At 39.2% G+C, this 26,089-nt stretch overlaps 1 protein-coding gene across 1 annotated transcript; it reads right to left on the bottom strand.

Moving 5' to 3' along the window:
• Positions 1 to 34: 34 nt before the first annotated feature.
• LOC130404067 (myotubularin-related protein 13-like) lies at positions 35 to 26,089 on the bottom strand. The gene is made up of 4 exons (XM_056608670.1): positions 25,940 to 26,089; positions 16,009 to 16,094; positions 3,313 to 3,450; positions 35 to 555 (listed from the first exon to the last, which is right to left on the bottom strand). The coding sequence occupies exons 1-4, from the start codon at positions 25,992 to 25,994 to the stop codon at positions 397 to 399; spliced, it is 438 nt and encodes a 145-aa protein (XP_056464645.1). The 5' UTR covers positions 25,995 to 26,089; the 3' UTR covers positions 35 to 396.

The following is a 26,089-nucleotide window of genomic DNA, read 5'->3' as shown; positions in this document are numbered from 1 at the left end:
TTTCTTCAACAATGTACTGATATAACAATAATAAAAAAAATAAACTCCATAAAAAAACCTACATAGTTTATAATATTAATAGTTTGCTTTCTTTTTATAATAGGGGGAAATTTGTCCAACATTTCCATGTTTAAGTAGTTAAATATGTGACCTGATTCTGAATCGTGTCATATACAAGAATCCTTGATGTGCTACAGATGCAGCAAGCACAAACACACCAACTATGCTCAGCCATTTCTGGCATAACTGTAACATCTAGTCAGGGATAATCTCAAACATTCGCATTAGGCAAAATAAGTAACACAAGAGGAAACATTTGCCAGACGATTGAAGAGATATGCCAACAATGTGATGTATTGCATTGGAACGACAGAGGGGGGGGAAACTATGTTTTAATCAACCTTTAATGAGGTGGGGTCCTCTTACCCGGAATATTTCTGGAAAATCCAGCCTGGAGACAAGGATGAGACTTTTTGGTGCAAATACTTGAGCCGGCTGAACCATGCCATCTTCCTCTTCGTCTTCATCCCCATCCCCATCGATTGCCTTTGACCCCTGTACAAAAATCAAAATCAAAAAAAGCTTTGATTGTAGGGATGGTAACACAGTGTCATGGAAAGTAGCCCACGTTTCAACATTAATACCTTAACCAACAGTCCATTCATTATACACATTCCTGGCATACATGCCTACTGTCTCAGTCTGGTTCAAATTGCCTCTACTGTGGATCCACAAGCCTTGTCTGGCACACCAAAGATACCTACCCCCTAGGGCTCATTACTCGCAGAAGCCCTTATCACAATCAGTATATTTCTTCAGGCAATGAAAATATGCCATGGGGGCTTCGCAACGTCACAGAACCAAATTGCACAGGATCAGAATATCCCCATTCAGACGGGACTCCACCTTCACCATTATTCTTAGGATTTTGTTGAATTATGAGAGAAAATACATTCCTCTACCACACGTCTGAGCTCTCTGGAATCCACGTTGGTAGATTAGGACATTGTTTGTTTTAGAGGAGAGAGAGCCAACTTAATCAGCCTCCTCACGTTTTCTCATTAAAGTTGGAGCTACGTGCTGAATCACTGGATGATTTTGGGTGCTTATTCTATTTATTTTTACACGGATACCAGTAAGGGAGAGGGCTAGATTTAGCTCTTCAATACACACCGGTATAGGGGGTAAGGCCTTTGTTTAGAGAGAGCATCGTGTCACATAAAGGGTATTTGGTTCGATCATTGCATTATTGTGTTAAACATTCTAACCAACCCCCTTCGACCCATGTGTCCTTTTTAAGAGATCCTTCTGTTTTTACTTTTACTTTGTTTTATTACATTACTTTATAGTGCAAAGGAGGATCAGGCAATGTTTTAAATAAAGTCAAATCAGCCTCAATATAATAGGATTTACAATACAATGAACTTTCCCTCCATTCCCCCAGGGGAATATAACAAACAAATTCAAGTTTCGGTGGCAAAATGACCAGATTCCTGAGTAACTTTCAATCTGCAATGAAGCAACAAAAGTGGCCAGAGAGAAGAATAAAAGTTAGCAATTGGTCAGTTGTTTATGTTAACCATTTGACATTTCGTTTTTTTCAGCTATGGAAAAATCCCCGCGTGGGGGCAAACAGTGGAATGGTCTCTTAATTTCGGAGTCAAGTTTATTGTTGACTCCTACCATTCCATTAAAACCATTCAATGTCTTGTGGCATGTCTAATCCAAAATATAATATACCCATATACCCCAAGAGACCAAATTAACTGAAACAAAACAAAATGTAGAACCACAACAAAAATCACTAACAAAAATGACCACAACAAAAATAACCATAACACAAAGAACAAACAGAAAATACAATTGGTGTTGTTCAACTAGTCCCGTTGTTCCAAAAGGAGCACAATTTAACAGACACTACGCAAGGGTCACAGAATCTTTATGAATTTGACAATGAAAATTTAGCCGCTAGCATTTGGTGAACCATAATGACAAGGTAACCGGTCAAAATGATTGAACCCAAAACCAAATGATTTTGGTTTAAAACATAATGTTTATTGTCTTGTAATTTGTCTTATATGACCTTGAACATAGTAATCTATGCCATTTAACCACTGTTACTGAAATAAGTCCCCAATTTAGAGAAAAAATGGGTAAAATCCTATGGTGTGTGTGGATGGTGTAGGTCCGACTGAGCAGCGCTTTATTTAATGTCTGTGTCCGAGTGAGGGTCAGGCTTCCCGGACTCCTATAATAAAATGCTACGGTGGGTGGCTGATTTCATATACAACATTGCATATTATAACGTAACGTTACACAACAACGGTATTAATAAAGAGTATCATAAAGTCGGCATGGGTCGTAAACATAGGGATAACACACACCCCCTCTTTCCTAAAACTCTTCTTTATCACAGTGTTCAAATTCCATCTGAAACAGTGGCTCTTCAAAGGGGCATTGAACACAAAATCGGAAATATGACCTCAACGTTGTAAACTACGCCATTGTTTTTGCCAGTCTCTTCTTACCAGTTTCTGAACATTGTACCCTAATCCGTACACAGGTGGCGTTCTTTATTATGAAGTTGTAATCAATTTAAGTATACTCTTTGACATCACGAAAAAGGCACACTTCCTGGGCAGTGGTTGGTGTTGATGTTTGCGTCTGAGAGAGGGTTAGACTTCTTGGACACTTACAGTATAAAGCCAAAGTGTGTGTGGATGTTTCAAGCTCTGTCTTGGCAGTGGTTGATGTTGATGGTGGTGTCTGAGAGAGGGTTATAATTCTTGGACACTTATAGTTTAACGCCACATGGTGAGCTGATGTCTGGGGCCCGTTCTGGGCATCAGTTTATTTAGATGTTTCACATCTGAGAGAGGATTATGCTTCCCGGAAACTAATAGTGTAACGCCATAGTGTAAAGCACATTTCATATTCAAGATTGTAGGGGTGTGCGTTATAACGATTTTAGATTGTGAACGATTAATGTCTGCACGATCTGCCACCACCTCCCTTTACAGAGAGATTGTAAGCATCGTGCTACGGTGTACAATCCATCAGTTAAAGTTCTATGGCTCATACACACACATCCAGAGTATTTTTCTCAGCCAAATGTTAAATCACAGTTTCTTCAATAAGGGTTAGTAGCTATTTTTGGGATCTGCGCCCGTGTGTAAACGTTAGCTACATTTATAGCGTTACAAAGTTTTCCCCAATCGAAGTCGTTGGTTGTAGATCTTTTAACAATGGTAAATAGCCTATTGAAGCGTAATGCAATGGATGAAGGCCTATACCAATGTGCTTGCTTTTTACCTGTAGATTTACTTCAGCCTCAAAGAAAGTGAGACAGGAGCAGTAGTGCCGGTCAGATTCGATATCAGTCAGCACAACTGTGAAGAACGTGGGTGCTCTCCTCTCCCTGGATAGCCTCCAACCTCCTGGCTGGCAGAACTGCAAAAAAAAAACACAATATACATCGCATCAGAAATGTGTGAAAGACAAAAGCCAACACAAGCACTCACACAGTTAGAGGCTGAAGGGAGGTCGCAGGCAGGTCAACTCAACGTTGTGAACAAAGGCATTTTTAAACAGGGATAAACAAGTCCCTATAGGGTATTCCACCAGTTAGAGTTAAAAACGAATATGTGAGCTAGCATACTACTGATGACACGATGAGGCATGTTGACAGGATGTCCTGTTTCAGTGGTCTAGCTACTGCGTCCGGCCATCACAATGGGAAATACCACATAATTGTTTTCCTTGAACTCATCAAGCATAAGACCATTCCATAGTGTCTGATGAATAGAGCCAACTATCATGTCTGTGCACAAGCAAAAGACTTCCCATTACAAGAGCAATGGAAAAGTACTGTCTTTTTCATGGGCCAAAAAGACAAAGATAATCAAATACACAGCTGGATCAATAAAAAGAGAGAGAGACCAGAAAGACTTTGTGCCAGTAATAATTGAAAGGGATCAAAAGTCCATTTTAGGTCAAGTGATGGTCATCATGCAGTTGAATCCCAAATTGTTTATAATAGCTGAAGATGGCTGCGATCTGGATGGCTTCTAAATCCTGTAGTACTGTATATTCAAATATATTAGGAATGTACACATAAGCCTAAAATATTCAATCATTCAATCTCATTTAATGAGAATATTGAAAAACAGTGACGCATGTGCAGCTTCTAGAGAAATAATATCAGCACATGTAATGTGGTCAGCCAGAACTGTATCCCTTAATCAACATGGATAATGGTACTGATTGGATGTGCTTCTAGCCCACTAGTTACAGTAGGTTGCTAGTAAGTTGCAGTATAAAACTGAAAAAAAAAATGGGGGGGCCTGGTAATTTGTGAAACTACACTAACCGAACAAAAGGATATTTGTTTACTTTGTTACAAAAAAAAGAGAAGGGTTCAAGGTAAGAAAACTGGTGATACAAAGTGATACATCACATACACCAAAAGGCTAGTTAAAGACTGGAGTCCAACCCAGATTAGTACTGTTTTGTCCCCTATGGAATGTCCTCAGGGAGATCAAAGAAAGCAGAAATAGAAATAACACAAGTATGGCGCACTCAGTAAGAAATTGGCATTCAACAGAATGACTTCAATCAAAAACCCTTTATAAAAACAGGGGAAATCACAGAGGCGTAATTGCCTGTCTGTGTCAGTTTTCCTGTGCGTGCAAGTGAGCCAAAAAAAAAAAAACATGAGCAAGCAAAGATTCATTTTTATGGTTAATATCATTGTAGGACAAACACAGGTGAATCTAGAAAATAGTAATCGCATGTTTCATGGTCCATGTCCATGTGTAGCACGCACCATGTAGCATACTGTCCTTCCATCCACTAGAAATTATTCGGCTTCTGGTCTATTCAGACATATATTTGTGACAATAACCATTCCCAACTGATTTGAATATAAAATATGGAAGATTTGGGAAATAAAGGTTGAATTATGTAATCAATGTCCCCTGTAATAAATAAGATGATATTACAGATAAATTACATTAAGATGCATACTTCTTGATGAAAATGTATTTATATGGACTCCTTTATACATTTATATTGACTTTTAATTCATTGCAATTCAATCAATTTCAGAATTTGTTTCACAGCCATTTTTATTTATTCTATGTATTCAAAATTGAAGAAAATACTTGGCCTATTAAATAACATCCTCAAACAAAGGGCTAGATGTTTTTCCTAGGAGACATTTAACTTTTTGTGTCAGGAAAGAAAGTGTAAAAAAAGAGGTGAGAAATATTTGAATGCTAGAAGTGACTACAGACAGAACGGCAAAAGCAACAGTCTTTCGAAAAGAGCAGGCCGCTGCAGTCTGCCAAACAGTAATACGTGTTTTTAAAAGCCAGTCTATCAACGTGCTTTAGTAGTAACAAGCTATGCTGCCACTGGCGCGTGCGGTTGGTCTCCCGCTACGTACACTCGTTGCCAGAAAAGCATTTGATTGAGGTATTCAGCTGGGTAGACCTCCAGACAGCACAAGTTCAAGTAGCATAGCCGTACAGAATACTACCAGAGGAAAGAAAGAACAAACTCCTATTGAGTTGCTAAATGCCATCCTATACCGATGAATTGCGGTGCAACAGGTGCTGGGCTTCGCGTATTGACATTGATATTGCAAAAGCACCTACAGAAAGTTGACACAGATAAGCACGCCCCGTCAAGCACGTACACTGAAATGCACGTGCACGGACAACACACACACACACACACACACACACACACACACACACACACACACACACACACACACACACACACACACACACACACACACACACACACACACACACACACACACACACACACACACAGCTGAGTCATATTGGAGTTAAAGAAAGTGCTACCTCTAATTTTAGATCCCAGTCAAGTGACAATGGCACCAGGGAAGGTATGTCGGGGGTGTCCTGATATCCATGGCCTATTGGGATGGGCGTGCCTGTGACATATCACTGCTCTGCAACCAATCTTGCCTCATCATGTGCTTTGGTGAGGCATGAATCCCCTACACCGACCTTGCTATCCACTGTCTATATGTGACACAAGACACGCTGCCTGACCGGTGAGGAATCACAACAGGGAAGCAAAGGAGGGGGCAAGGGTAGACAAACCTCTATTAAAGCCAGTCCATGGCTCCAATGGCCAAGGCTGTGTAATTATACATGCATTGCAATTTGCCGTTAGACTTGGAACATTTAGAATCGATGCGCACGCGCACGCGCACACGCACACACACACACACACACACACACACACACACACACACACCCCTCCAAGAATACGCATCATAAAAGTCTCTTCTTCGTACCATTATAATTCATAATACTTTATTCTTTAGCTAGGAGCAATATTTTTGAATTGGTGCAGTGCTGCAAAAGCATTTTTCAAACGCAACCATGGACTTTTTTTGGTTTCAATATGTTGAGGCAACCATGCCTATCTATCAATTTCAGTCGAAACTACACCTTTTCTTGGGAGTGAATTGGCTAAAACAAGAAGTTTTGTTAGAATTCACAAATTCACAAATGCAAAACATTGCACATAGCCTGATGAAACATGTGAATGCACCACATCTCTTCAATCATTGCTTATTTAAAGACTACAGATTTGGGAAATTGTGTTGCAGAATTTACATTAGTTAAGGGGCAACGGGATAAAAGTGCCTTTTTACAGCATGGTTCAAGAGGGATTGATAAATTGAGTTTGCCCTAATTGAAATGAGCATGGGCCATTATCTGGAGAAAATATAGAAAATAGGATCACGGTAAAAAAGAAAACTACTTTAAACATGGATGATGCAAGACCAATGTGTTTGAGTAAAAAAAAAGAAGAAAAAAAGGGCAGGCTAATGGGAAAACACTACTATCTCAACTGATTGGAATGCACAGCATTCCTGCTTGTGGAATAGCTCCAAGAAAACAGTCTCAGTTTTCTTCCCCCATCATAGATTAGCCTGAATTCCTGGATTTTAAACAATAAATCATGAACACGTCAGACAATCAAAAAAGTGACTTGGTTGTAATGGACACTGGACAAAAAATATAATTGTTAGATTTGATTTTGATAATGTCCAAATAGTTAAAGCATAACGATAATAAAAATAAGTATAAAAAACAAAGAGCCGTCTTTAAAAAAAATTCCAGGCTTTCTGAAAGTAAACTGATTTCCCAGACACTGGGCTCAGGGAAACACAGCAACAGATGTGTGTGTGTTAACCGTAGCTACAGTGTGCACTGCCAGCCTCATTTTCCCATGATCCTCCTGATTTGCCTTCCTCCTAAAGCCATCAGCCAATGTGTGGAGACGCGTGCTAAGGAAGACAACACAATAGAAGAGTGAGAGGTGTTGAGGAGGGGGGTGAGGAGGGGGTTAGAGGGGGCTGAGAGGGTCACCGGTGTATGCAGCCGGTGTCCGAGTGTCCAGCGTTATCAGCTCCAGAGGAGAAGCGGATGGACACGACACAAGAGACAGGGGTCGTTTCGACTTCCTCGGCTGCAGCCAGGGCCATGCGGAGATTTGCACTAGGAAGTGTCTTGAGTTGCGCTAGGTCCTCTAATCTATTCATAGTGAGCCGAGGAGGAAGTGAGGAAAACAGGAGTGCTAAGTGGGTGCGTTCACATGCACGCACCGCCACACGCACACGCACACACACATCTTCAAGGACAGAATGATACAAACAACAGAACAAGACAGCCCCAAAGAGTCTGCATAACAACACAACACAACCATCTCATGACTCATTGAATCTCTGATGTAAACGGAGTAAAGAAGGGTTGAACAATCGGTCAAAGTGGAGAAGGATTTGAATCCATTCAGATGGTCTGGGCTCCATCTACACGTGGAGCCTTAAGTGGAGGTGGCGTGTTCAGATGACTTCTACTCCACACACCAGAGCTTTCTTCCACAATGCTGTTGTAGTTCAAAGGGCTGATCTATTATGCAACGCTATATGGTTCATTTCAGGGATATTTTTAGCTGTTTACAAAGGAACACTTTAATCCATCAGAATGTCTCCCATGCCTATATATATATATTCTCTCTCTATAGTATAGGGGGGGGGGGGAAGAGAGAGAGAGAGAGAGAGAGAGAGAGAGAGAGAGAGAGAGAGAGAGAGAGAGAGAGAAAGAGAGAGAGAGAGAGAGAGAGAGAGAGAGAGAGAGAGAGAGAGAGAGAATTAACTCTTAACTTTGGGGAGCTGTTGCAAACATTTTGATGTCTTAAAATGATGTGCCAACCATAGTCATGCTGAAACAGACAACACCGCTAAACTAACCACATCAGTGAAGTCCTTAGGGAAGTTTTCTACACTTGGGGGCCAATACGGGTTTATTTTAGAACACAAAATAAATTAAGAACATGCGGCAACCCAACATATGCAATCGATTACATTCTGAAATGCATGAAAAGGGGAAATAAAAAAGGTCCCTTTGGGGAATTACACATTCCTTTTCTTATATAAATCTACTGTCAGATTCATTTCAATTCTGGCTCACATCTTAGAGCTTCTAACACTAAATTAAGATTACTGCATTTCCTCTATGGTCCCAGTGGGGATTGAACATTTAAAGAGGTAAAGGCTGATAACAGGCAACCCTCAATTTTCGGATCCAATAATCATTGCCCAATTTCCTTCCTTTATTGTTCTTATAGCCCAAACGCTTAAAGCCCTTTCACACATGCATCGTAAGCCCGACATTCTCTGTCCGGATATTATCCAGATTTTACCCGGAGTTTAACCGCCCAGGCACCTAGTGTAAAGTCCGGAGAATCCGAGAGCTCTGGATTATTCACAACAAGTGAGCGTGGGCATGTTGCTGACGTGTTAATGACGTTTCCATCATGTGACTGCCGCCTGACTTGGAGCACGGTGTTTAGCTGCTTGATACTTTTCTCTTCTGGCATGTATTTTGTGTTCAAACTGCTTTCTGCTCTCCATTCTTCTGTCAAATGCAGTATTGGTATCACTGGAAAAGAGCAAGCGTTATGCAGTATCAAGCCTCACCTGTGACGTTCGATGTGTTGTAAACAAACACAGCGATTATCGCTGCATACCTTTTGCGGGACGTCCTGCCTGCGACACGTTCTACCAACCCCTTGCCTAAAGCAACAACTCTGTCACTCTCAACGTTTGTTCTAACAAATCAACAAAAATATGTAAAAATGTACTTCATACATGAAGACAAAAACAAAAACAAACAAATGCGAAGCGGGAGGGTAAACAGTCTTCTCCTGGGGTCGAAAACAAGCACAATAGCAGCCCTGCGTCACACTGCCTGGCCTTTAGATGGCTTTAGTGATGGCTGATAATGACAAGGCCCTCTAACAGGTGCTTCCTCCAATGCTGTGGATGAGGCCAGGCCCAACCAAGGAGAGTCCCCTTCTTTTAGAACTCTGGTCTTCGCCTTCTCTACTGCACATATGAACCCACCATGGTAACCTTTTCAGTTGTTTTCTATATGATTGTTGAGAGAGTATGGTTAACGGTACTGTGTCGGTAGTCTCACAGATCAGACTTTGTATGTTAGCATCATCTGATAGGTTAGGGCATCTGATGGCAGATAAGCTCAGATCTGGATAAAAGCAAGCATAAGTACACTGTAAAAAATGTAATTATCAGATAAAAACATGATCCTGTCCAAGTAGCCAACGTCGTATGAGCCAAGACTCATACAACTGATATGCAGGTATGTACAGTGATATATCACAGCAACAACATGGATACTATTATAAACATGTGGAACAGTTTTTGTGAAGGGAGAAAAAAGGTTTCACTCATTTACTGCTAAAGACCCCCTCATCCAGTCCCCCCTTGGGACAGACGGCGATGTACAACTCCCTAACTCTCCACCTCAAGCTGGTGTGTAGTGAGCGTTCTGGCACCGATTGGCTGCCGTGCATCACCCAAGTGGGTGCTACATATTGGTGGTGGTTAGTGAGGTCCCCCCTTCACTTTAGGCGTCTTTGAGTGTTATTAATTATTATTATTCTTCATGTTTAACCTCTGTTTTCCTTTTATTCCTAGTCTGTTTTACATAGTTTTGAATGATGACTATATGCTCTGTAAGGTGACCTTGGGTGTCTTGAAAGGCGCCTCTAAATAAAATGTATTATTATTATTATTACAAAAGCATGAGTTATTGGCAGGCGGTGTCAAAAAGAGCAGTCTTGGCATTCCAAACACATGCTTAAAGAAGGCGTCATCTAGCACAGGAAGGAATGCACGGCATGTCAGCAGCCATTGGACCTGGAATACGAGGCAGTCAGCACTATTTCTCTAGTACGGGTGGCACCGACCAATAGCCAGGTAGTGTGGCTCTCTCAGGAACTACCAGCTGTGATACGAGGAGGAAGTGTGCAGCGTACAAGGGGGGTACTGAGAAGAGCTTGGCCAAGGGGCCAAATCTCAGGCCGACTCCCCCACCGGCTTCTGGCTCTGATCCACCACTGGATGTTTTTGGTTCAGGAAGAGAGGTGGCCCTTGGTCACTGTCATTGTTGAGGTTTGTTTAGACTCCTGGTAACTGTGGTAGCGCTACTGTGAATCATTTCCGTTTTGGTACCGTCACATGTTGTGAAGACACACCAGGAAAAAACAACCTGTTTGTGTGTGGAGAGTGTGAGAGAAAAAGGTCAGCCTCCAACAACACAAAACGGATTAAAAGAAAACATTTTCATGCTAAACGAAACAGAGAGAGAGCTTGGTCTCATCCTCCCTGTGTATTTCCACAGCCTTGTGAGCTCACTCTTCTTCAGCTCACAGCACGGAAAGTTTAGACTGAGAGACGGTTTTGAGTCTGCTTCCAGGATTGTTTATCTTCAGCAGCAAAGCTAGCAGCGATTCATCATGTGTGGATCTTCCTGACAAACAGATGGCCCTATTATCCCCCCCGCAAGGCAAGGCCTGCATCCTGGTATTTGGAATGCACAAACACCATGAGAAGGACGTGCATTGGGACATGTCTGGTCCATAGTCACTCCGGGGACTGTACCCAAACATACAATCACATCACACACACCCTTCACCTCCTAGGCCTGTTGTCTGGCAAAGAAAACCTACTTTGACATCAATGATCAATGATTAACACTGCAATAAGATACAGACTTCAATACCAATTTTGTCCGGCCAAAATAAGCATGGCTAAACTCAACAGCCACAAAACATGGTGCATGGAATTCATCCTGAACTAGACTGAATTTGAACCTAGCTAGACACAATATTGCAGGCAAGAGCCAAACAATGTTTCGCTTTCATTTTAGGCCAAAGTCAAGAAAACGAGACAAAGTAGTTGACTTCATAATAAGCCATGTTTGGAAGTTTGCCGTTTAGTCTGCGGAGATGACACTCACAGGCAATTCCTTCATACCCACTCAACTCCAACACCCAAACACATTTTTTGAATACCTCATGCATCCTTCCTGGAAGTACATGCTATGTTCCTCATTACAGCAGGGATTTCAGAAAAGCAGAGTTTAAAAGGACAGTTCTTGACAAGAGAAATTACACGAATGTTTACAGTCTCGTCAAATTGGGTCAAATTCATCCGTGGAGGTTAATCCTAAGGGAGCTATTTGTTTAAGGGTAAGGTTAGAGATAATTGTGCATATATTAAATTTCATTAAAACCAGGATAAGTACACCATAGCATTGGGTTACCTTGTTATCTGATGGTAAGCAGATAAATAAATGGTAGTGTGTTGCTATTATAATGTCATACACATACCACAAAGAGGGTTAGGTCTTAAAATGGACAATGATGGACTTTCAAAATCTTTTTCTTCAGGATATAGTACTAAATATAATATTAAATAAATCCCAAAAAAAAAAAAAAAAAAATGGCATGCAAGAATGCGATAACCAATGAAAAATGTATTTGAATGTGGACATTAACTAAGGCAATGCAAAAACTAAAGACAGAAAACAATATGAACATGATAGATGGAAATCATTAACCATTTTTTCACAGATGACTGAATCATTACATTTGTCCATATTTTATAATGTAACAAAAACAAGGGTTAGGGTTCAAGAGTTTACTGTTTAAGAGCATTTATTGTTTAAACCAAGATAGGCTTTTATATAGATATCATTACTTTGTTATTTGTAAGAAATGCACAACGTAGGCATAGACTGTTATCACACACAGATTCAGTAAATCAGCTCATTATAATTGTGTTAATTTTGGCCTAATTCATTTTCCAGTCCTCTAAAAGGCATGGGCAGATTCCTTTTAACATCTTAGGGGAGGTTTAATTCCGTTATGCTGCAGACTTTATTTTGACTAATAATTTGTTAACTGAATTGACAAGCTGAAAAATATTGACCCAACCTTATTAAAGACATGAAGAATGAGTCTGCAAGCACAATGTCTGCAGGCTCTATCCTGATGTTGAACTTTTTTATCCGATGTCACATCTGTGACATCGGATAATCACCCTCTGTAACCGACGGTTGCTGAGTCGAGAATAGGGATGCAGTAAACACCCCTAAAAGAATCAAATACACGGTCCAAATCTCAGCAAACAGGCTCTTAGCACTTGTTTGTATTTGTAAGAGTTTTTTAATCTATGTTTCTAAACCTCTGCGATAGTTTCCTCTAAATTAAACATATCCTAATTTTGATTTAAGTTGTATTTGTTTTGTGGTTGTACATCTTTACTTAACGACATCACATGTAATCGTTTATGATTGGCTTGAGGAGTACTCCTTTTCTTGAATACACGTTTGAACCCGTAGTTGCTGGAATCGCTAAAAGGAAGTAATAAGCCCGGAGGCATATGGATCTGTTGGATCTGACAATTTGGAACAAGTTGTACAACGGAACCGGTTCTCGACTCCCATCCCTAGGTGACCTCCATGTTTGTTATATATAGGCAGAATTTACTCAATGGCTAGCGTTGCATACATTGTGTAAGTATCACCTGTTTAAATAAGATAATCCTCAAGATGTAAGCTTTATAGCAGACATAATATCATCATTTTAGTTTTTTTTTTCAGTTTTTCTATATACCTAATGAAACAGTTACATAGACCTTTCATGATGTGTGTGATGTGTGATGAACTCCTCCTTCGCCTTAGCCCTTGAAAGCCCTACTCATAAAGTACAGGAGGAATGTATTGACCTCTAAAACCTCTCCATGGCAGACAAGAGTCTAGCGTGTTCATATAATCGTCACTTGCCTGGAAAGATTGGAAACACATTTTTCCTGGCTGGTTGTAAATGCTGTTCTTGGTGCATTCTTCATCTGTGATTATTTAGTTCGCTGGGGGTCTGTTGTGACCGCCAACTGCTTTTTTTCTACTGATGTATCCCTTAGTGTTTGTAAATGAGTCATTTCTTTGTGGAGTGGAGAAAATAATGGTTTACATACCAACCCAAAACAAAGCCAAAACACAGACTGCTTAGTGGGTCTCTTAAACACTATGGCGTATCTTCATTAAACCCTTCCAAGATGGAATACTTGGTCATTTGTCACATCAAAAGGTTGTCGTATGCCACTTAGTAGGCACATTTCAGGAAGTCCCTATCCTAATTCTATAGTTTCCTTAAATAACTTCTTTACTTTATGAAGCAAGTGTTCACATATTCTTTATTTTTCATGCGCATATTGTTTGATCCCAGAGCAATCATTCAACAAAAATTGAAACAAAGGAAATGAGGGGTTGTTGTTCATTATAAATCATAAAACCAAAAAACATACTCCATCAATGGTAAGTACATTCTGTGCATCGGTGTGTAGGGTAATATATCTCAATTCATTTTCAGCTTGACACATGCAAGAATGTATGCCTGAGGATCTTCCCAGCCGAAGGCATACAGAACAAACCCACAGGGACACACAGGCCAACAGTTACACCGGCCCGCCAAAACATCTGCAAACACTAAGCAGAAAGATTTGGCTTCACGCCAGGCATTTCTATATTTAACAGAGGCTGGCTCCACATCAAAACTTCTAAAAGAATTACTGTGTGGCGACACCACAATAAGCCTTATAGACAGAGATGAGACAGCTAAGAATTGCAGTGTGTCATCAAACTTTCATAATACTCCTTCAATTGACAAGGCATCATTGAGGCCCTTAAAAAAACATCAAGCATGCCTCAGTGGCATTTTTACGCTGCATAGTAAAGGCATGGCAGAAAGAACTTGCATGTTTGCTGTTATTTTTGTTGTTCACATTCCAGTGCGCATCAGTTCTTTCCCTAGCTCGACCCATACAGAATGGTCGTAGGTTTGGTACCGCATCATAGTAAACAGTGGTTGAGAGGGGAAACTCGAGCATTGGTTAAAGTACAGTAGGGGTCGATAGTACAGTATGGGTCGACATTCACTTAACTTGCTAACCACTACAAAAACAGAACCCTGGAAAGAAAATATGTTGATTTTTTTTCCTAAATGCCATAAAACAACCCACAAAATCGATTTTCATTCATCATCCAATAAAAACATGCAATGAAACATTCCTACTCCACAACCGTCTCAAAAATATTGCTACGGTAATGAACAAAATGGTCATTAGTGGAAAGCAATCGGTCTCCTAGGCAATCTGTCGACCTCAATAGACATATCATTCGATGACGTAAAAAGACCTTGGATTCTCACCCCAGCATGAATTCGGTCTGTTGCACCTACCAGTTTTGGAGAATGGAGATTGTAACCAAATGATGTAACAAGTTGGCTTTGTAAGATCTTCAAACTCCCTTTAACTTACATTTTTGTTTAAATTTAGGCCAATTCGTTTCTATTTAACTATCATTTGACAAAAATATGCCAAAGCCAAATACGCTGTAAAGGTATGGAGTGACTCAAAAATGGTCAAGCGGTAAAGTGCTTTGCAAATCTGTCAATATTATTAAAATCTATTTTTTTATAGATAGAATAAAAAAGTGGTTAAGAGATAGGGGAAACAGAACTTAAGCTAATACAATTCAATTTTAAATAACCCTATTGTATACGAACACATTTAAAATTAACACCTCAGTCTCCTTGGCCATCATATCCACATTACTAATACTTGACCAGATTAGGTTGAAATATTCCTCCAATCAATCCAAGATATCAAGTGGAGAGGAACTGTTATGCTGCTCTAAAGACTAGCACAACTGTACCCTGTTATATCTGACCTCAACAGGCAGTTTTCTTGAGATACAATTAAGAAGATATACACTGTTTTCTATCTTCATTAAAGTAATAGACCCCCTGTCATGGACCCTCACCCCAAGTCAAACAAATGAGAGAAAATAGGGTACTAAATGAGACCTCACATTCCTTATTAGGAAGATAAAGACAGCCAGGGCAGTGGTAAAGAGATAGGGGAAGGAACGAAGCAAAAAAATTGGTTTTCCCAATTAGAGAAGTCAGAAGAGGATAAAATTTACTTTTGAATAAACAATCGTTCAAAATATTTTTGAAACAGGAAATGCCAATATCTGATCCACATGCTCTGAAGGACAAACATGTGTCTTTGAAATACTGGAAGGCTTTGGGGGGGCCAAAAGCTCATTCCATGTTAAACAAAAAACACCCAAAAAACAACTCACTTAAAAGATCATTGCTCAATTAAACTCAAACATCAAATCAAAAACAAGTATTGTTTTAGAACTTGGTTACAAAGTAGGAAACGTTCTGTTCTATCCGTTACAGAGTCATACCGAAGCATTTACAGCGGAGGAAGTTGGTAGTGCTGGCAGACAGGAAGATGAAGACAATTAACCACGATAGTACTGCGCAAACACTGCACTACAGAGACGCTGTTGTCCAGTTATCACATATCACAAAGGAAGTGGTCAAAGATGGTTCTTGTGAGGTTAGGCACTAGGCAGGATTCATGATTCATACTGATAGCAAAATCTGTCTAACAATCAATTGGTTTATGTGATAAATACAATGACCACAGTAGGATGGGAATTGGTGAGGGTAATGGGCATTCTGAAAACATTTCAGAATGTTTGAATTGTATTGAGTTGATAGGATGCCATTACTCACCATCTCCACACCCTGAGGAAACGCTGTGCCCTCCCAGTCCTTCTTAGGGAAGCGCTGAATAATCTTTCCACATCCCTCTTCTGAACCTAGGGAGGAAAACAAATGGACATCAATGGACTTGCAAGAAATTTACTTTAATAACAGTGAATCCATTTAAACTTTTGGCACCGGCCCCTACTCGATGTTTAGGCAGTTAAGGTGCAAAGGCCCAGAGTTGACAACCACCCTAGCAACAACCCTCAGGGCTCCATAGCTCGACAGGTGTGCGACCTGCTTTACGACAACAGAGTCCAACTCGGACCAAGAGTCGATCCGAAAGCTATTGACTTGGCTTTGTGGACTTCTTCCACAAAGCACTTGGTTTTCTAACCAATTGAACCGTTTCAGCATTTAAAATGCGGAAAAAAGCAGAGACACTGTTGTCTCTGCTTTAACACCTCAGGCAAAAATTAACATGTTGTCTCACAGGACAACTGGGACAACATGTTTTTAAATGGTACATGGTTCAGCTGGAAGGAAGCAAGTCGGCACAACACAGTAGGGCTTGTTCATTAGACTGTATCAAGGGATTTTTTTTATGGCGAAACGCTGCCATTTTCAGAGTACTCAACAGAGTGGTAGCGATGTATAATCCAAAATAAACGTAAATATCCTGCGTCCTAGATTGAGAATCAAAACGTTGCTTCTATAGCAATTACCTGCCTAAAATATTTTCTCTGGGGCAATTTGGGCCCAAAGATATATATATAGGCCACAACCATGACAGCGCAGCATTGATTCTCCTGATCTTTGTACGGACCTAAGCAATTCACACGCGTTGTCGATTGGATGATCGGTTGTCGAAAAAATCGAAGGACAGACATACAGAGACTCCACTAATTCTAGCTAGATAGTTAGGTAGGCTCGTATATTTCAGATGTGAAGTTGATACTTCTTGCATTTTCATTTGGTTCAGTTAGCGTTCACCCTGGACTTTGGTAGGAGAACCAAACATTGTTGGCTTCTTGCGGACAGTCAAAATGGAACAACTTTTTGTGCTCACTGAATAATTAAAAAAAATCAGTGTTTTTGTGAGTGACAGCATGCAATCATTTACTAATATCTTTATGTAGTCGTCCAACTATATTTAGATTAGTGCCCCTTCTGATTGCACCACATCTGACCATGACTGGCATGACACAATATGTTTTTTACTTTTTGAGCTTGCGGCAAATGTGTACATTGAACCAATCTACAATCTTTTTTGGTTTGCTTCCCCGTAGTTAGGTAGGATCACGTTCACACCTAAAGCAAACCGAACCAGAGATCACTTGGAAGTGGACCAAGACCGGACCAGGGTTTTTGGTCTGGTCTGCACCGTAATATGAATGAGGATTCACACTACCCCAAACAAACCATCCTGTGCAGGAAACGTTCCAGGGACTGGAACCAGCCAACGCTTCAGTTGTGAAGGCACTTGAGCAGTTGAGCCCGACCGATTTATCGGCGGGCCGATATTATCTGCCTATTATCCGCATTTTCCAAACTATCGGTATCAGCATTTAATGGCTGATTAATTAATATTTAAAAATATATATATATATATTTGGTTATTGTGTTTCTGTTCAAAGGACTTTGAGCTTCATATCTTAAGTTGGTATTTTTATACATTTTATGTATCAGAACTTTAATATATTTGGATGTTCTTTTCTGGCAATAATACAATAAAATCTCTATTTTTAAACTGCATTACCTAATTATTTTAGTGAGGATGCATCAATAACTACAAATAACAAATGTTAGGTAAATCTGTTTTCATGTTTTGTTACACGTTTCTGGAACTTCTTTTTTAAATATATATCGACCGATATATCGGAATATAGGATTTTTAAATTACCAAATATTTGTATCGGTATCGGCCTTCAAAATCCTTTATCGGTTGGGCTCAAGAAGGCACCCATAGCCACATCATAGTGCCCCCCTGAGCATTTACCTAGAACAGGGTATCTGCAGGTTTCAGCAATTCAAATTTAAGACTTTTTAAGAGCTTTTTCATACCAACTTGAATGAAATTTAAGACCTAAAACACGCGATGGTGGGAGTTGGCAATAGACGCAAGCCAACTTCGGAAACTGACGTCTTCCAGCCAACTGTCCTTGAATTTGCACCTACCCATTGTCGCAGATTAGCTAGCAAGCACGCAAATAATCGTTTATATATGCAGCTATCAAGAAAGAAGCCTCTCTACATGTCCTTCCTGAAAAGCTCCCAGAGAAAATAAATAAATAAATAGTCCTGCACCGACAAATTTAAGACCTTGAGTTACAGTATTTAAGACCAGCCTGTGACATTTGTCACAAATGTAAGACTTTTTAAGGCCTTAAATTTAGAAACATGAATTTAAGACTTTTTAAGGATGCGCGGACACCCTGTAGAATGTAACTGATGCATTCATCAGGCACGTTCACTCAAACTCTTTAATAAGAGTAACTTGAGTTATTAAGGGTAGAGAAAATCATGGGGGTTAAATTGGAAGTTAAATCTATCCAAGAACCAGAAGAACAGCCATTGGTTCCAATAATGAATGCGCAATGCATCAGCAGATCTCACTCAATAAAAAAATGAACAATTATTGGATGGATTCAAGATGCTTAATCCAACACTGAACATAGACAGAAAACACAAAGCAGATTACAGGGGACTTTATCTAGAGTGAAGTTCCAAATTTATTTCGCTGGTTGTCCTCCCCCCTCCCCCGCTCCATCTGAGGCAGAATCCCAGGGTTGTTGAACTAACGCTGCTCAGTGCTTCAGAATCAGTGCTGCTGACACAGTTGGACCCTGACCTTATCTTGGGGGGAGCCTCAACCTTGTAACCAAAATCAAAACTTGCCATCTTCCGGATTGACACAATTCTCTTAATAAAACACACACAAATCACCCAAGGCCACATATGGCTGACTCAGCAAAACAATTCCAATTAATTTGAAGGACTTATGAGAAACTGAAATTTTGTTTATAGAAGTTAATAGAAAAAAAAAAAAATATCATAACAACATAATAAACAGAATATCAATACCAGGACACAAATTGTTGCACAATGTGCTGTATTGTCTTACAGTATGACTTCATGCCTAAATTATTGTAAGATGTAAATCATGCATTCAATTAAATAAATGTTTTTATTCTCCTGTGTGGGATATGAGAGAAAAAATTACGTAAATTATATATTTTTCTAATTTAATAAAACAACAAAATTAATACTACTAAAAAGTGGTTTTGAGATATCCTTCTCATTGCTCATTTAAGTTAACGATCCATTTCCTGCTAACTTCCTCAGCTTTCTTGTCTGGCTTTTTTTCAGTAAGATTCTCATTTCATCTAAACAAATATTTGTAAGAGCTGGAGCTCCAAATAAATCATATCCTCTCTAAAAATCTCATTACAACCTCATCCACAAGTTTACGACGATTGGATTTTCATGTTCACCAGTGGACTATCCGACAAGTCTGCCAATACAAGTAAATGAAAAATGTCCAGATTCACGCAACATTATGGTTACCGGTAGGGTGGGTACTGGTCACATTTCGACCGATATAGGTACCAAACAAACATTTATATCAAATATGGTACACTCCTCTCCTTTAAAATATATGTTGCGTTTGAGCAGTTGTTTCCTAATCTTGGAGGTGTTTGCATGGCCAGCTTTGCATTTCACATCACAACTATTACAGCAAGCATTGCATTGACTTTTTTTGGGCTCTCCATTGCCATTAGGGGCAATGGAGAGCCCCTCCACGTCATGATCAGCTGGGATGCAGTGGGGTGCTCTCTCTTTCGCTGTGACGTATACTGAAGCATACTCTCTCTCTCATTAACCTATACTGTAGCCTCCTCGCCCTCTTATATTCCAATGTATAATCTATCCTACTCACTCACCACTCTGATGTGCTTTTTGCATTTCAGGAACCGAAATTCGGCCCTGATTACTTTACAACAATAGGGCCCCGCCCTATATATATATATATATATATATATATATTTCTTTTTTAAATATTTTTTGTTTTAAAAACTCTCGTAGGGAAAGGAAACATACTTCAATCAGGTGTAAAATAAAGATCAATAATGCATCAATTGTCCTGCCATAAAGCTTTTTGAATTGAATTGAAACGGAGACACCCGTCACGTCAGCCCACGTCACCATGTGAAACATTCGTTCTCCTGCATTAATTACTTTGTGTTTCATAGTTGGAATTGCTGTATCTTAAGCAATTTTATCATGTCGTTTACCGGCCTTGCGTTGGAACACACAAGACCGGTAACCATAGCAACGCGGTAAAGAAACCTTGCAAAGCCCAACCCAGGTCTTACTGAAGGCATTTAATGGTCAACATTTTATGAATAAATATTCGAATATTAATATTAATAAACAGACAAACTTCAAATATGATTTTTGGTCAAAAGTCAAAGCCCTAATAAAAAGCAGTTTCAACTGTTCTACCTCATCACCCTGATCAAACTAAGTGGGCAACCATAGCGTAGCTTTCCTTTGCTATCTGGCTCAACGCAGCTGTCAAAAATGGCTTTAATATATTGAGCTCTTTTTCTTTCTGAATGTTCATGGTGCTTGTTTGAATGGGTTTGCCGGCGGCAGCTACATTGTTCAAATGAAATGAAGTGCAGTTCATGTGTCGTACAATTTGGGTACTGCTAAGTGGCAGGGTTAAAGTCCATCTCACAATTTGTTTGCCTTCAACACACATCACATGCTTGCATGTCCATCAAGTTCAAATGTTTATGCAATGAATATTTCCAAAATGAAGGACATCACCAGATTCCTTACATTCCATAAGACTATGCTATATATCAAGAAAAGTAATTGTTTCAGAAGACTAAAAATAAAAATTATTATAATTATCACAATAATAAACAGTGCTGTTGGACAGGGTAATACAATCCGGACCTTTGTAATTTCAACTTTCAATAGCAACTATGGTGGAAGGATTCCAAAAATGAATAAAAACATACGTTAATATTTACTGATTAAAGACCAAATCACACATTTCATGTAAGACGTTTAAAGGTCCCATGACATGCCACCAGGTTCCAGTGTGATTAGCCTCGCAAACGTTGCTCATCTATCCGTCACACATCTAGGCGGATATTCCCACTTGTGATGTCATAAGAGACAGATTTCCAAAACGGCTTGTAAGGCTAATCACACTCACACCTGGTGGCATTTCATGGGACCTTAAAGTTAATGGAGAAAGTAAACATACATAAAGACAACTGTATAAAATGCTAAAATCAGCTTATCCTCACCATATGTTAGGATTGACTGGCTCAATAGAAAAGGTTACAAGTCTACAAGAAAGTAAGTCATAAAAACACAAAGCAGATGTCGAAACAACGAAACCAAACCATAAACAAAGTCATTAGCCTTTAGAACTTTAACTAGAACCTTATATTCCTTTGTACCAACTCCATTGTGGGTAGCCCTAAAGTAACCGTATTCTAGCTGAACCAGTTTTTGAGAAGGTTATTTATATCATGAAAAATAATGATTTCAAAATGATGATAGTATTACAAGAAGTGGTGACCAGAAGTGTTAGCCCGGAAGTGCAGCGGTCAATACGACAACTGATTACAAAAAAATATATATTCTATCAATATGATTACCAAGTAATTTCACCAATCTGAACGTATGCAAGTGGGTCAAGTCAGACAACATACAGGTTTTAAGGTCAAAAGGTTAATACATCTTATTATTCTTACTGACTTTGTGCTCATCCTTTACAGATAAACAGCCTCAGCGCATATTTCCATTGAATCACTATGACACCTCATTCACATTCATTAGACCCGAGTGTCAAAAGGCACCTGTGATGTTGTTCGAACATGTAGCACGAACACCACCAGTTTCTTTCACAAGCCTTCTTTTTTTTTTAGAAGGCTTGTCATGAAAATGTTTAAGTCATTAGAAAAGTTAACAAATTATGCTTGTAATATATTTAAATGATTTATATACCAATTCCCATTTTTTAAATGTTGAGAATTCCCCAGTGTGAAACGATCATATTCAATAGACCACCTTGAAAACCTTTGTCTAAATTAAATTGATCTGTTGCAATATTATCTGGCCTGCATGTCTAGTTTTAATAACAGATGAATGCCATGAGCTAAGACAAATGTGCATTTGGAGAATGATCAAAAAGTATTTGCACCCAAAAACATCCAAGTAGTTCATTTCTAGCATTATTTGCATTGTCTTCAGTCAGACACAACCTACAATAGAAGGTTGTTAGGCTTTCCTGATTAGAACAGATGTTTCTCCTCTAGAAAAACACTGAACAGTATATCTTCCAAACTTGTCTTGTCATTAGGTAGTTCTATAAATCAGAAAAGCCTTTTTTACCATGTATGGCCAAGGCCGCCTTTGTACAACAATCTATCTGTTTACGTCACATCAACCCCCAACTTGTCTCAGCCTAGTTGTGGATACAATTGGAGTAATTTCTACTTTTTTCAACAATCTCGCCGAAAGACCTACCAAAGTGACACCAAATGTTGTTAAGAGTCATGAAATCTGTTTATTGCTTGATACTGTAAGAGAGCTTAGGAAAAACTACCAGGAAGCAATAGATAGTCATTATTTGCATAATGATATCAGAGACAAGCAAATGTGGGATATAAAAAAAATCTCAGTCGAGCAAGCCATTAAATGCCACTGCAGAGGAAGAAACATATAGGGGCTCATACCCACATTGGATAAAATAAAACAAAGCTGCTGGCCAAGGCAATTTGAGCTGCGAAATGCCATACCACACGTATCGCAATGCTGAATCAGTTTTGCTCATCACAGGCTCAGAAAATAAATGGCATTATTTCCATAAATGCTAAAACATAGACCTGATTCAACCCGGTACTTACGTGTATGACATGTGGTTTAACAATCAAAATAATTGGTTGCGGTTATTCCCTGTTTTAGATATACAATACTTTCCCTTTTTACTCGTCTGACAAATAATTGAACGGATTAAATCAACAAACATTCACAATGTCACATAAGCATTTCATTTTCAAGCTACATCATAATGTCAGGGAATTTGCGTGCGAATGTGACATACAACACTGTAGAACAGAAAGGAACTTCCCCATTGTGGTCCAGGTGGCTCATGACAGGAAGTCAGCTAAACAGAAAGCGGCTCCCAATCGAAAGGAATAAGAAAATCCCTACATTTTACTTTTTATCTTCTTTTTTACGGTACCTAACAACACTTTGCTTTTGAAAAAAATGACCTTACCAATATAACAGTACTTATTCATCAAGAACCTAGCTACAGGTAAGGTTTCATCATTGGAGGACTGGATAGGTCGCTAAGAGAAGGCTACATTTGTGTCCAAATTGTGTTAACATTAAAGACAAAAACTCAATGTTTGCCGTATGTGTATCTCAAAGTAGTCCAAGCCTTGCATAAAAAAACAGCTAAAACTGCATGAGGAAGTATTTACTCCTGTTCCCTGCAAACCTCCAGCCTTTATGAATCCAACAGGACTTTTTGTGTTACATAACACTTTCTCTTAGTCACTGTCAAGACCAGAAATACCCAACCATAAAGTCACAGAGTAACATTGGGCAGCATGTCCTTGAAATGCATTCCAAAATGATGAGATCCACCCGATAAATTGTTTGAGTAAGGCACCAGGACAAATACCTCTCCAATCACACACATATTACTTGGTGCGGGCAGAGACTGTATAGCCCCTCACCAATGAGCCAAAACAATATACCACTACAAGATAAACAGCCTTGCCTGCATGGAATCACCACAATAATTTCATAGTTTATGTATGTTATAAGTCCAAAGAGCAAGTGTTTCTCATGCAGAACTCTAGCAAGATGCTGTGAAATACAATACAATCTGCAATTCCAGGCTTTTCTATCAGGTAGGAAGTGTCAAATTTAACTCACTGAACTGTGCCCATAGGACTGGATTTCTACAATAGTCAGTACATTTGGTAGGATATTGATACATTTCTTATTGATAGCATATTCAGTTGATGACATGCCTTCTATTAAGCCAAGTATACAAGCCAGAGACCTATATGTGACTCTAACAGAAGCAGTCTTACCACAATATCACACCTATTTCAACATTATTTTGTCATCTTTCTCATTTTATAGGACAGGGTTAGACTTTCTATATAAAATTATTCAAATTAATTTTACAAAAACGTATGCATTTCCTGTTCCTTGACAGAGGCAGGTAAAAAAGTCAGTCCTTTGAAAGACATGTTAGTATTAGGCAAGCATTTTACAATGTTTTCCTTGAGGAATTATCCAGCCGTAGTGAGGAATGCGTTGTGGGTGAAGGTAGTGGAAATTAAATCTTTAGTATACAGGTGGTATACAAGTGGCCTGAAGATTTCTGCAAGGATCCTTGTTTGATTTATTGATCAAGGTATAGAAATCACATGTTGTCTAGACAGACTACTGGCATACAGGAATACCCAGGTTGACCGAAGTCTATTTTAAGAACTATACAACTGATGTGTAAAATAATAACTATTGACAAGTGCAAATTTCTTATAGCTTTAGAGCTATCCCTTGTTATAAAACTGTTCAGCTATGGAGACTGTCGACTCAGTAAAACAACTGCTGAAGATATTTAATCTTGGAATGCTTCTTTGCACTTTTACAGTTTGCAAAGCATTGCAATCATGGTTATTTTGTTTGAATGAGATTTTACTGAATCTATAATAATGAGGTCGGGACATTGTGTTTCTGCTGGTTTCGGGAAATGATGCTAAGAACTGATGCAAACATACATCCCATTATGACTAACATTCGGCTTGTGATCGCAAAGAGAAGTCAGACAGTGTTCTCTTTTTAAACCCATGTTTCGATTTTCACCGAAGCATTGATAATTTTTCAAATTGCGCTTTAAGTCAGTGTAATAATGAATTAATGAATTGTAAGATACAAGTATGGCTAAACTGTACTGACTCGGATAATTTTTTTTTGTCTGCAATCTGATTTGATTTGATTTGGAAGAAGTAGACGAATGATAAATGCATAATGTGAACTCTTCATTGAAATACTCTTCGAAAATACACAATACACAGTCAGCTATGGAGCATGGTATTCGGGTAATGGCTGGAGGGTTTTCACATTCCAACACTCATGACTTTCATGCAGAAAATAGAGAAGGGGGGGGGGGATCCTACAACAGGGCCTGCCTTTTTGCAGCTGTATACGCCCATCCCCTAAAAGTTCAGCTCCTTCCAAGAAAACAATTACAAAACTGGTCAAATGCTGATGTCAACAAAGAGTATAAATAGACCAACAAAATGTTTAGCAGTCAAGCCCAGTAGATGGCATTTGGGTTACACGTTCAATACAATTATAGCATAGTAGCAGGTATACACAGAGAGATGGGAGGGAAAACAGGCGTTTCACTGCCTAGCATAGCCTGAACAATTTGTCTGACAGAGAGGCAATGTTTAGGAACAATACGTTTATGTTCCCCTATGCATTGAAATAAGACGATTAAATAAGATACTAGGAGACCTAAGCATGTCGTAGTGTAGCTTTACCTTAGCTCCCCGCCAAGAATGAATTTGACAGGGACACACATCAACAGGGACAGGATGTGAAAGCTTTTCCACTTCATCCGTAAAAGTTTCAAGAAACAAACTAAAAGATATTGTACAGAATAACAACGCTTACTTTTTGAAAGGTCTGTGATTGCTTTATTTACTTTGTTATTATTTATATTCAGAAGCAGTAGGACACTGCCCCAAAAAGGTGTTTCATATCTAAAACCTTAGCTGCATGGCTAGGCTATCCCGAGCTATCTGTCATCAACACTAACACACTGACGGCCTGGATAAACCACAGCAGTTAGGCACAATTTGTAACCAGTGGTCGCGCGGTCAGATGTGTCACTTACCAGATTTATCCTGATCATATCCCACGACAATAAAATAATCAGCGAATCTAGCCATGTTTGCTGTTTTTCCCGAAATATACCAATACAATTCAGCATTTTTCTTTCTTCAAAAGCACAGCCATGTTTGACAGGAATGGCAATGCGCCTGCG

The sequence above is a fragment of the Gadus chalcogrammus genome, chromosome 14 (genome assembly GCF_026213295.1).
Source record: "Gadus chalcogrammus isolate NIFS_2021 chromosome 14, NIFS_Gcha_1.0, whole genome shotgun sequence".
In the NCBI taxonomy this organism is placed as follows: Eukaryota; Metazoa; Chordata; class Actinopteri; order Gadiformes; family Gadidae; genus Gadus; species Gadus chalcogrammus.
Note: the sequence above shows the minus strand (reverse complement) of the source record. Positions and strands in the feature narration are given on the sequence as shown.